The 13821-nt window shown below is 34.3% G+C and overlaps 1 protein-coding gene across 7 annotated transcripts in view; it reads right to left on the bottom strand.

Annotated features, from left to right (window-relative positions):
- CTNNA2 (catenin alpha 2) overlaps nt 1-13821 on the bottom strand; it is a 1152426-nt gene that overhangs the window by 29398 nt on the left and 1109207 nt on the right. For all 7 annotated transcript variants that reach the window (XM_021670969.2, XM_021670970.2, XM_021670971.2 and 4 more), the window contains 2 exons: nt 13062-13167; nt 8956-9090 (listed from right to left, as the gene is read on the bottom strand). In XM_021670969.2, the coding sequence (XP_021526644.1) occupies nt 8956-9090; nt 13062-13167 (241 nt within the window). The remainder of the gene's footprint in view (nt 1-8955; nt 9091-13061; nt 13168-13821) is intronic.

The following is a 13821-nucleotide window of genomic DNA, read 5'->3' as shown; positions in this document are numbered from 1 at the left end:
GATTTTCTATAACAATCTCATTTGGTTTTATAAGTTAGGCAACTTCTGATTTTCCTATTATAGGAAATAAATTAGTCATTTATCACAATTTCTCAGTTTTAAAAATTATTATGTATTAGAAACTTATTCGGATCATCTCATAAAAAATGTAAAGGTCATTAATACTAATGATGCAATTGTCCATTCTTCCAATAAACACCTTAAGTTTTTAACTACTGAACAAACAGATGGTACAATTCTCCCAACGTTAAGATATTAGAATAAAAATGGAGTTAAACATTTTTAAAATATTGAAATAAAACAAAATGAACTTAGATTGTCTATTGGCATGTCTTATAATTGCCTGTTGTCATTTTGGAAATGGAGCATGACTTCAGGAACCCAATGCAAAACTAGGCTGCATCAAAAGGATGCAGAGTGGTGAACTGTGCTGACCTCTTAGGTGAATTTAGTATGACTGATTGTGATAATAATGCCTTTAGTTATGACATTAGTTAAAATAATAAAACTGTCTTTGATAAAGGATGCAAAGCTAGGATAATTTCCAAATCTTAGGATCTAATGACATTTTTCATGAAAACTAAGTTCTATTCCAATTGTAGATTTGCTGCATACTTCTCATGATATTGCAGAAATGGGTAAGAAGCCCTTTAAGACAAGATACAAAGTGTTTGCAAGATTTCAGTAGTCAAGAGACTCCATTATTATAGTCAAAGTTATAATTTCATTCTGACCAGACAGATATAAGGCTGGTCTCATATTTTTGTTTGAGGTTAAAAAAAAAAAACTGTTTAGCTTCTTAGCACAAAAGATTGAGAAAAGTCAAGTGGAATAATATGGGCATTTCAAAAGAACAATCTGCAGATGCATTTATCATGTAATTCATCATGAAAGACATGGTCGAGCATTTTTTCATGTAAGTTGACCAAAATGTTATAATTGAAGAGAAAGGCCTCAGTAAGAGGGGCTCCAATAAATGTGGATAGCAGCAGATTCAAATTGGAAGTTCTCAGATAAAGAGATGTTCTGATTTTATTTTATGGTAGTGTCTCACATACAGAAATTTGGGCTGACAGAAGTACATGGTTCTTAAAAGACGGTGTTGACCATAACTTCTCCAGGATAGTCTCAGTTGCAAAAGAGATTTGCCAAAGAAAATGGATGAAAGAGGTCAAGAGGCAGGTTGTACCGATTTGACAGGACATCTAGCCAGATTTCCAGTCAATTTCATTATCAGCAAGACATCTGCACAGATGAAGGTATTCAGAGAGAAGTAATAAAACAAGATATCGTACTGATGATAAAAGAAAAGATTAAACATCTAAATTAAGAAAGCTTGCCTTCAAGAAAATAGAATTAGGATGAAGTATTTGAAATATATTTATAGCCTAGAAGGAAAATGACTGTTTAAGATAGAGTAAGGCAATGTGTTCTAATGCGGTAAAAGAAATCTGAATGAAGAAACTCCACATTGCCCATCCAGAAACCCTTCTTATTTGTAAGATACATGGGCCATAATGTGGTACATATTTCTCTTCTAAGGGCTACGCTCAAGGGCATATTTTATAAATGATTTAAATTAGGCTGGAAAAAGCACTTGACAAAATAATCTGCAGGGACAGAATGTAGACGACAGTAAGTTAAACACACTTTTATTTCTAGAATATAGTAAACCAAGAACACAATGAATGCACAGAGATAGCCATCAACAGATACTCTGCTATTCTAGCTGAAAACCCAATTTCAGTGAGCTCAGAAACTAAATGGAAAAAAATAAACATAGACTACACAGTCTAATAAAAACACACTGGACAGAAAAATTTATCCTTTCCATGAAAATTATTTGGTATTAGAGATAAAGAGACTTTAAATTCCCCAACTCAACCAAAATATATCACTGTGCCTTTTACATAGTAGGGATGCAGTAGAAATATTGAATTCAGTGAATCAGAAAATATTCTTATGTGAACAAGAAATAAATGCACCTCTTTGAATCTCTAATTGTTTGCCATTGGAAATTAGAAACAACTTATGGAAACACTGATTTTTTTGAGAAAAATATTATTGTCAACAGGTCATCAAATCCAGTACTGAATAAAAAAATCCTGACTCAGTTTTGCTATGGATTGTATCTTCTTTTTATTTTTAACAAGCTAAAGTAATGGAAAGATGTGTAAAATCAATGACAAAATCCCCAGATAATCTTTAGCTTGATTTTAATATCCATTCTCTTTTACCTATTCATAGTATATCACTTTGTTCACATATCAACTTTTTTCTTCAACAAACTTCAGTCCATGAATTCCTGGGGAAAGCCCAAGTAGAAACAAGCAAAAAAAAAAAAAAACACAATGGATTTAAGTAACCAATTCTAAACAATCTGTTTCTTGACTAGAGCTGAAAAATTCAGTGTTTACAGGGCTCAAGGCAGATACTGTTTCTAAATAAAAGTCTTTAACTCAGCACTTTGGCTTCCCATAATTATTTGGTTCGATGTAAGGAAACAGGTATATCTGGATTTGCTTTTACACATCCAAAACTGGTTCAAAACTGAGGATAGGGTGGCCTTTAAGATACTTCTCAAAGCATTAATTATTTGAAACATTATTTGAAAAGATATTTTTAAATTATTTTAAATAAAAAAATCTTGGAATGAAATCAGACAATTCTCATAGATGAACAAGTAATCAAAATTAAAATATGTCTTATGGGGAAGCTTTATAAAATGTTACTTCTTAAATAGGTTTGTCTGGGTTTTACAGATATCCTAAGATACAGTCATCCCTTGGTATCCATGGGGGTTTGGTTCTGGGATCCTAGCAGATACCAGAATTCAAGGATGCTCAAGTCCCTGATACAAAATGGCATGGTATTTGCACATAACCTATATATATCCTCCCGTATACTTTAAGTAATCTCTAGATTACTTATACCCATTATAATGCAAATGTTATATAAATATTATATAAGTACTATATCATGTTTTATCTGCACTATTTTTATTGCTGTATTGTTATTTTCATTTTTTCCCAAATATTTTCAATCCCTGGTTGGTTGCATTCTCACATATAGAACTCACGGATACAGAAGGCCATCTGTATATGCAGTCACCTCCCCTCATCCAGGTACCTCCCTTGTGTCCAATTTTTAAGTTTTCACAAAGTATTACTGCTAATTGGCTATAATTGTCAGACTATTAACTGAATTCTAAGACATTAATTGATAATGAATTAAGTTGCCAATTATTTGCCTTTCTTCTTTTAATTAGAGCATCTCAAAACTTAAAAAATTTCTAAGACCCAAAGGAATGAAATTTTACTGATTGAATGACAAGTAATGGAATTTATATCTCAGGGCACAGACACTCTTCTTAAAGCTACTAACTCCTTCTACTCTTACAAACTGTAATGCCCTCAAACTGAAATAGAAACAACTCCTCAGCCCACAGGTTTAGGTGAAACAATCAAATCAATCCAGAGTAGATCGAAGTAAGGTCAATCCATGTCTCCAGTTAAGGTAAAAAGTTATTCGCTTGGTTTGCTTCCTAGCTTGGCCACAACACAGTCTGTTTTCCTATTTCAAAATGAGTACGTTGGAACACAGTTTTTTTCCCCTATGCATAGAAAATTCAGTTAGATAACCAACTGTTTTAATTCCATCAGTGAATAACTGGTTTTCTTAAATGGCCATAACAGATTATATTGGTAAGTTTGGAGTGACCATCACAGAAAATGTAACTGAAGAGCCACTTCCTACAGTGGAGAAATATACTAGATTCCTTTGTACAGGACTTTTGAATTCAGAGAACATATACAGGTGCAGTGCAAAAGACACAAAGTTTTCTATGATGCCCAGCACCCAAAGAAATTTTTACTTTTCTCATTAAAATTCCTATTAATTTCCAGTATCTTCCAAAAAATAATAGTCTTGAATTGGTAAACTGTCACTTTTACAACTGTGGGGGAATTAATTTTCACTGAAAAACCATTTCAAGGTTATTTCCCTCTTTAGGTTTCTATAATTTGGGTTGTGCAGAAATCAATGACCATTCATACTGGTATAAATGTAACTAAGGAGGACTTAATACAGGAATCAGAAGGCAAATGGTTATAGTTTCACTATCAACAGATTGGGGAATGGTTTTGGGGGAAAATATGGAATCATGCAACAACTCATTTTACTAGCAAAGTGTATGCAAAGAACTACTGGCATTCTGTAAATGATAACTACTCATTTCATTTTCTTAGCCATGGTTTCTCCACTAACCCTAACATCCAGATTTACAACCTGAAGTTTGTTTTTATCTTAACTCTCTCTAGATTTGGACACTTCAACTTTTCCTAGATGAGGGAAGGTCCTTTAAGCGTGGAAGGTCTGGATAAAATTCTTTTGAACTGCTGTGAATTCCTAGAACACATACCCTTTTGTTCAAATGAAGTGCTAACATGCATTCCAAATCCAAATTGAAATAGCTAGCACTTTAGATTTTTTCCATTACTGTTACCCCTTGATCCATGGAGATCATGAAGAATTGACTATAGACAGAAGATATATAAAAAATGTAACAAAAAAAGGTTGCTTAATGTACAGGTCTACACAATTAGATGCAATTCTTGTTTCAGTGGCTGTTTTATCTCATTATAAAATACTGGCACTTTTTACAAATAAAAGGAATACAGAACTCTTCAAATACAATGTAATTCTTATCTCAACCCACTATATATATATATCACTGTACAAATACATCCAACATTTTTTTTCCTCTAGTTTGTATTGGATCAGATAGTTTCTAGTTATCAACCTTGTTAGGTTCCTGACTAAGGCTTATTAAGGGTGTAAGAGTAGATTTCAAATTAATTGTGCTCTGTATATGTTTGTGTTTTGGATACACATATGCATCTTTGAATATACGCCAGTGTCAGGTAGAATTAATTCGAATAGTATCAATTTCCAATATTTTTAGGAATGTATTATCTATACCATGAATACTCATGTTGCTCATAATTACAGTCCAATTTTTTTAAATAAGGTGAAACATGGGCAATAAGAATTACTGTAATTGACCCTTCAGTCACCAATCTTCTCTTTACCAATTCAAGTCCTACCACTGTCACAAGTTATATTTGCTCACCTTGTCATCTCTCTTTCCTAAACCCAGTTGAGAGGCATTCAAATTTGGAAAAGAGATACTTAAAAAGACAAGTCAAAAGTGCATATTAGGACAAGTTTCTCAGTCTCTCAGGAAAAGATAAGTAATCCATTCATTCAGCCTGAGGACTTAAGCAACTAGCATTCTTCACCTCCAAACTCAATTCAAATATTTTATTATATAGACATTTCTATGTGATAAAATCTGTTACAATCTGTGGCCATAAATTATATCCTTGTCTCTCCAGAACATTTAATTCCTGATCAAAGTAGGTTATTGCTGTTATGTTCTGAATTCACTGTTATAATGAGGAGCCTGTTATAATTTTTTTAAAAAGTTCAGGTAGGCTTTGTCAATTTTATCAGAATGTTTGATATTCAGTATGAATAATTTTAAAATCCTACATTAGTATTTCTTATATTGTTCCGAATCATATGCAATGTATAAATCTTTGGGTAGCTAACAATATTAAAGGTCATGGAATGACTTTTATTTTTTCAGATCCATATATACATTCCATTTTTAACTTTAAAGGTACCCATTAAACCCTGCAAAACCTAGCAAATAAAAATTAGTCAAAAACATGATAATTAAATATACAGGTACTACCCATATCGAGATACTGGAACATATTTGTATTCAAAATAGTATTTACATACTAAAACAAATATATGGCATAACTTTTATCCATAAGATAATGCTGTCACATTTAATGGACATTACTTGCATTAAACTAATTCATGATATATATTATGTTTACCTTTCTATTTCTTTTGTCTTTTCTACCTTCTTCCTTTATGTCTCTTCTCTTCTCCCCTCCCTTCCCCTCCTTATCTTTCTGCTTTCAATATTCCTTGTTTTCAAAAAGCCTGTAAACTGGCTTAAGAATTTAAGCAAACATTAAACTAAGCAAATAAATAAAGCCATATAGACTGTTTAATCTTCTGAAACTCAATTTTCTCTACTTTCATTTTAACAATTCTATCTTTTTTAAAATTTTCCATTACTCCCTTAGTAACCAGGTTAAGCTGAATTGGCTCACAAATGCATTTTCTACTTTGAGATTTAATAAGAATGTCACCTTTTGGTTGTTGAGAGGGGTTTAGGCCAATGACAAAGAAAACCTGATTGCAGCTAGAAAACCAATGGTATTTCTTAGAGAGCAGTTATGTGGATGAGCATACATAGAAACACATCCTGGACTGCTTATTTCTCTAGTTCACCAATATGATGCCTGGAGAAGTTTTATACCCATTGTCCTCCATGACTGGTTGAATTTTCTGTCCCCACCTCTCAAGCCAAAAGCAGACACAACACAAGAAGCCTTTCTCAGTTTGTATACATAGAATCACATAAAACATAAACACGCTGACATAAAACATAATTGTGCATTTTGTTTAACATATGTTCATCATGCCAGCATAAGACTAAAAACGTGGCTCTCTGTTTTGACATCAAAATCATTTTTCTTGGCAAAATGGAAAAATATGTCCAAATCTCTCCAGCTTTGGTAGAGAGGTTGACTTCTAACAAATGTAACTTTCTGGGGGGGGGTTTGGTATATTTCAGAAAGCCATAGCTTTGAATCCTGTGTGTATAAACACAGGGAAAAAGGAAAGATTTAAGTATTTCTTTTTTGATTGCACATTAAACTATGATGGCTTCTCCTGAGAAAGATAGCAACTTTGTCATGCCATATGACAAAATAAATGGGTGTAATTTTCTTGGCAAAATCATTGAAAATTTGTGTGTATGGGGTCTCACATTCTTGACTCTTTCAGAACTCTGAAAGCAGTCATTTGTGGCTATTTTGCATAGTAAGCATATTCATACTTTTCTCCATTGGCCATCAGTGAAGGAGGATGAAGAATAAGATGGAGGCAGAATTGGCAAAGACAGCAGACTACAGATGTAGGTGTGGCACCAAACAGCAATCAAGCTTGGAATAAATCATGAGGAAGCCAAGAGCAGACCCATGACTGAGCATATATAGCAAACTTTCCATAATGCATTTGCCTCAGAATTATCATAAAGTTGTACAACATTCTTCGAAAAGAAGCCTTCTCCCATGCAAGGATTTATGAACTTTGCCAACAAGACTCAAAGAAGGAAACAGGCTTCTTGATGGTGTTCCCAATCTCAAACACCTCTGTAAAAGCCAACAGTGCAAGTGATAAAAGCCAGTGATGGTTTGGACTACATCTAAATGAGGAAAGGACAATGGGAATGAAGCTTTGGAGGCAGTGACGAACAATGGGTACTGAGAGGATGATGGAGAGCAGCTCTGCTAGGAAAAATTGCCCAGATGAGGTTGTGGAGTCTGAGATCCACAAAGATGCTTTGCGCATCCACATAAATAATAAGATTGGAAAGTAACAAATGAAAGCACACAAGGCAAGCTGAACAAAAAGCACTCAGTTCCACAGGGGCTATATACAGATGGACATGAAAGCTGAGTGGTATGGGAAATTATACCATCAAGGCTGAAGATAAGAAAGGCAGCAAGGAAGATGCAATGATTTGATCACTTCTTGGCGAGAGAATCTTGGTAATTACCAGCTTGGCAGAAAGGACACATTGCAAGACAGATTGCTCTTGGTTGTTGAAGAATGTTGAAGCAGGATCATTTTGGAAATGCAAAGAGGTGACTGTGCTTTGAGAAGAGGCACAAAATAGCCAATTTACTGGGCTCTAGGTGGGACTGCATGAAACAGGCTTTCCAGATGGTGTCTCTGTGCAAGCCAGATCAGTTCTTTTCCCAGCTATGTTTCCTGCAACTCAAACAATATGGGAACAAGACATTTGGGTTCAAGAATGATTCGTCCACATATTTTTGCCAAGTGGTCAAACTTCTAAATTTCCAAAAATGGCTTCAGGAAGAACCGAGATTTGTAACTCGTCTGATTTTCATAAGGGTGTTCACCACACTGATAATATTATGTGCCTGGTAATTACTCATTTGAAATGGTAGCATCATGTCTGACTGGGAAAAGAACTAAGGTGTCAGAGCCACATTTCCAGACTTGCAAATAATTTGCAACAAATGGCACCCTGTGTTGAGAGAAAGGGGTTGAGGGAGGAGAAGAAGCCAAGGTGAAGAACCTCAACACATATTTGGAAATCTTGCCAAGAAATTGTGATTCTTCTAAATATTCATTGAACTTACTTCTATACATTTGATAAAAATGGACTAGATAATTATATTTTCATGAGAAAGGAAACACTGGAGTGATTGAGCAAAGAATATATAATTGGTTAGTGTTCGACAATTATGTTAGTTTTTGGCAACAGCACATCAACCTGTATTAAATTCAAACATCTTCTGGCTTTCAAGGATTACTGATAACCTAGTATGCATTGGAACCTGATGAATGAATTCCTATTATTTTCATCATCTCTAACATGTGAACACAATCCACACATAGAGAGGCTGGCTCCTGAACAGAGAATGAAAATTACTAGGACTAACAAAAGGAAGTAGACTCACAATGAGTAAATATACAAAGGCCCCAAATAATTATAATAGTCACAGCTTGGCAATGAGTTTCCAGACTACGAAATTAGTTTCCTTGTGAAGAATGGAGATTTTACAAGGCTAGAATAAACACAGGGTAATTGGAAAATCAAATTGCTCTTTGTGAGTTATGGTAAGGTCTGGAATAATGGTGATCACATTTATTTTTTTAAAAGACCCTCCCTATAAATAACTGTAGTTTGGTGTTTGTAGCAGTACTGTTGCCAAGAATGTTTGCCTTGCAAGTTCAACGGTGGGAACTTAACATTGTGAAGCCCAAGTCCCAGCTTACCCCTGACACAATGAGCTCTCCTCCCAGATTCTGCACTTCCGCCTTCACCTTGCTGCAGATATTAAGCTGATGGCAATACAAGGCAATTCGTTGAAGGTAGGCTAATAAATCCTGCTTACATGCTGAATCAGGACACTATAAAACATTAAAAGAATGATCTTGATTAGTAAGTACTCTTCAGTTTCTAACATTTGTTACAGAAAAGCTGCAGGAAGAAAAGGTTTCAGTGTCATATTCCTTAATTACATTCATTGAACCTAACTTTTTCACAGCACACTTTAGAAAGGCCACAGGCAGTAGTTTAGAATGGTTAGCTCTACTTTAATAAAATTTTATAAGAATGAAGATATTCCAGAAAGTCATATTGGGATTTCTATACATGTTTATGAGTATTTTTACCTGTTGCCTTTTAAACTCTAAAGAAACCTAAATACTTTACAGTTTTCTTTAACTCTCACTATGTCAAATGTTACTTTAATGCAGAGAACCAAAGGATGCTAAAAGTAGATCACTTCGTGTGGCACTTTCTGCCAAGCATAGGGGACAGTTTCACTCCAGTTAGATGGAGGAAGAAAATAGAAGTGTTTCCTTTGGTTCTTTAATAAATGCATCATTCACTTATAAAAAAAAGTCTATTGCACTTTTTGGAATTTCATATTTATCAAAATTTAAGCAACATAATAACCTGCATTTAAGTGAGAGACTGAAATGGTTCATGACCACTGTAAGAAAAACAGATTTGATGGAATGAATTTGAAGCCAGCTGAAACAAATTCATAAGAGTAGCAACAGAGTCCTTTAATCGATGCACTGGAGTCAACTCTGGCTAAGGAGTTTGAATTCTCATTATGACTGAAGTGGGCACATGTCTCTCGAGTACACACAGAGCTTGGCTGAACACTTCTAGAGACATTTACATGACTCCTGAAACCATTTCTGAGGCTTCAATGCCAATGGCTACTGAGGAATTGAGATACCTGTATATTTCTTTTGCTATCAAAGGTTCAGCTTGAGCTACTTCCAGGTCATGTAATTGTTCTGTATACAATTTGGCACTTGTAAAGGATGTAAACTCACCAGATCCTTGATACTGTATGAAATAAGTACCTACAGCCACAACTGAAGTGTCTTACTTAGAATGAGAGGATGGGAGAAAGACTCTGAGCTAAGTTTTCCTCAAGATCAAGAACGAAAATTCTTTTATCAATACTGTAATGCCAGTGATTACATATAACCATCTATTGAATAAACAATAAAGGGATTTTTTTAATCTAACACTTACCATTGTGGTATTTTTTCACTAACTGCGTTTATCACAAAAGAATTCCACAGGGACTCTTTTTAGCTTCCTATAAGTACTACATGCTGTAATATTTATCCTACTCCAGGGACCCATATACTGAAAGGAATTAACTTTAAAATGATATCTCCCCAGAGGGATGACAAGGCTTTTGATACAAATACCTTGCAGCAAATTAAACTCAGAGTTCTATCTAATGGAACAGTAATTAAAAATGCAACAGTCCATAAAAAGTTTATATGGCATGCATATCTCAAATCTGTAAAAAATATTTTCTGGCAAAATAAATGTAACAATCCACTCCTTGGTAATACTCATTCTATTCTGTTATTTAAACTGAAGCAGTTAAAATACACATTTAAAAAAGCGTGATGGATCAAGAAAAATCAGTCCTAAACCATGGAAATAGGTACAGAATTTGATAACCTTTTTTTTCTGACAGATTTCTTTATCAAAAATTGCAAGTTATTTCACAGCTAATGGCAATAATAATGCCACAAAGAAGGTTAGATGTAAACTTCATCTGTTTATTTTGAGTCACTGTTAAATAGCATTTAAATACTCTGTCACTTAATCTCAAAATAAATCTAGTATCCTTGGATTTGTGTATGTGTGTGTTTGATGTGTTTTTCACCTATCAACTGTTTTGAGTTATGCTTCAGGTTGCATAATTGAAAATAAAAGTCCAAAAAGGTAAAATCAGAAACAAAACTCACAACTAAAACTATTGAACTCAAGGAGCCTAAATATGTTGAGAATTTTTTTTTTCCATTGAGATTTAAAGCACAATGAAACAGCCATTCAAACTCCACTCATTTTCACTCCCAAGAAGTCTTTCTTAACAAATTGGTGGGTGACCAATTTCTGGTCATTTTACACATCCCAACTCTCCTCAACATTTTCAAAAAAAGAATGTGGCCTTTTCTAGTTGGTAATCTTTTTGTATGCCTATTTTCAAGTAAATTCATTGTCTCTTCCCTCCTTTACATGAGCTTTCAGGAATACTTATGGAACTCTGTCACACACACACACAAAAAGCCCAGTTTATGCTGTGAGGCCTCATGTTTGATATTGCCCTGATATTAGGCAACAGCAATGGGTTGACACTCAACTCCTACAAATTGTGAGAGGTTTTCAAATTATCATACTACTTGAGTCATCTCAACCAGTTAGTGTTTCTCCGAAAGTCAGAAGTTTAAAAAAAATACCCCTTGGATTAGCCATCACATATGTAAAATCAAATTAAAATGAGAATTCGTTCACTCTTAAGTGAAATCATCTGGGGTTTTGTTTGTTTTGTTTTATTAGGCTTTATGAAATGTGTGAATTTGGTATTGACTTGAATGAAGGATGTCAGAGCCTGGGATGCTGAGGCAGTAAGTACTTAGAGTAGCAACCTTTATATGTAGGAATGAGGGAGGAAAACTATCATAAGCAACACAAAGACTCAAAAATCATCAGATCATCAGAGACTAGAGTCATATATGAAGAAGGATGCAATTCTACATCTTTCAGTGTCTCCAGCTTGCATCAATGTACTACAGCATACTAAGCAAATTTGTGTTAATATTTCCATGTAGACAATAGCATATATTTTATTATAAAAACATATTTTATGATACAATCCATCTGAAGTGGTTTAAACTGTAAACGACTGTTGCTTATAGGGATAATCATTAGTTACCTGGAAAAGTCTACTACCTAAAGAACTCTTATAAGGAATGGACCATAATTTCAACAAGACATTTAGAACAGGATTTTAAAGTTCCAATTTCAAGACAAATAAAAAGAAAAGTATGGAAATACACGTTCAAGGTGAGGACTCTTTTAATGTATATCCTAGTTTGGTTTGAAATCATAAGAGATACTCAGAGAATCTCATTTATCTCTGATGTCTCTGAGTCTGGGTTAGAATAAAGCTGAAATCTGAAGGTTCTTGATCATGTGGCATAATCCCATTTAGGGTAGAGCATAAGTTATTATGAATTATAAAGAATATCATTAGAGTGAGATCCATATTAAATAAGAAGTGAAGTTCTACTTTCTTATTTCTACATTTAAAAACATCATGCCTTCTAGATTCTTCTACCTATTTCTGCCCTTTGATCTTCAAATTCCCCTGACTGTCCTACCCCCAGTTTACATTCTAGTCCTGGTAGAGTCCTTGAGTCCCTGACAACTTTTTAAACAAACCATCAAATCATGACCCATCACATCCCTAAAACTGCCAATTGAGCTCCTTGACCACGAGGCAGGTTGCTCTTTTCTCTCCTTTATTCATTCTGTCAGTCAGTTAAAATGTGCAACCTAAATTTCCTGGGGGCAACAGAAAAAAAAAAGGTAAAGCAGTAAATATATATTTTTTAAATGTGATCAGCACCATGAAGTAAACAAAAGAGGATATTATGTAGGAATGTCTGAAAATATATTTAAACCAAGACCCAAGAATGAAAACTTAAAAATCTGCTCTTACCCCTTCCTTTATTTTGTATGAGGAAGGCTTTTAGAATGAGGAAGTCTGGGACAAGTTGTTAGTCTTCAGGGGCTGATGTCTCCTAAGTAATAAGTGCTCTTGTTTCTCAAGGAATTTCGGTCAGAAGCCTTAGCATTCTTTCCTGAGCTAAATCTACCTTTGCCACCAGCACAGTGTCAGGAGAGTCAAAAGCCAGTGGGTAAAGTATCAGTGATTCTCCCCTGTGATTCATTCTTCAGAAGCATTTTATAGGATGCATAAAACTAATTACAAAACCCAGGTGCTAATTAATGATTCCACTCAGCATGCACCCACTCTTCCCTCTTCTATTACCTGATCAGCCACAGCTCGGGCTAATTTGTCCATTCGAGAACCTGCTTCAGCAATTTTCTTGGCAGCATTAATGACATCAGATGTATTTTTCAATGGGCCTTTGCCTCTGAAACAACATATACAACATAATTAGAAATCCACTTAATGACAGGAAAGAGACCAACCTTCCATATCCTTTGTCCAGGAGTCTAGTGTTGTATTTTATTTGGCACTGGCCACATTAGTAGAATTTTGAATGTTTTCTTGCTTAACTCCAGTTTCTATGTTAATAGTCATTTTGGGAAATATTTTCCCATATTTTTACGTTCATGTTCACATTTTACCTTTTACATTAAGTTCTATATTTTAAACAATGGCTGATTATAAAAGATGATCACAAGGGAAATGAAAATTTTATAGTTGCTTACCGTGTATCAAAAGCTGTTATACAGACTACCTCATTTTGACTTTATAACAACTCTACAAAGTAGGTATCATCACTCCCATTTAGAAAATAAAATAGGCCCAAAATGATCTATTAACATATCCAAGCTTATACAGTCATAAAAAGTTCAAAATTTTAAGCAGAGTCTAGCCAAAATAAATGCACATGCATTATCTTCCTATCATGTCTAGAATATTTATATTTTATTATTTAAAGTTTAAGTCCAGTTTGGCTCTTTGAGAACCAGTTATCTCTTGCACATAACTGGGAACTGTTTGGACAGAATTTCAGAGCTTTGTTGGCTTGTATGCTTCAGTACTGATTTATGAAAGAACA

Source organism: Aotus nancymaae, unplaced genomic scaffold (assembly GCF_030222135.1).
Source record: "Aotus nancymaae isolate 86718 unplaced genomic scaffold, 86718_ANA_hifiasm-v0.15.2.pri h1tg000017l, whole genome shotgun sequence".
Lineage (NCBI taxonomy): Eukaryota > Metazoa > Chordata > Mammalia > Primates > Aotidae > Aotus > Aotus nancymaae.
The sequence above is the reverse complement of the archived record's forward strand: the minus strand, read 5'-3'. Positions and strand labels throughout refer to the sequence as shown.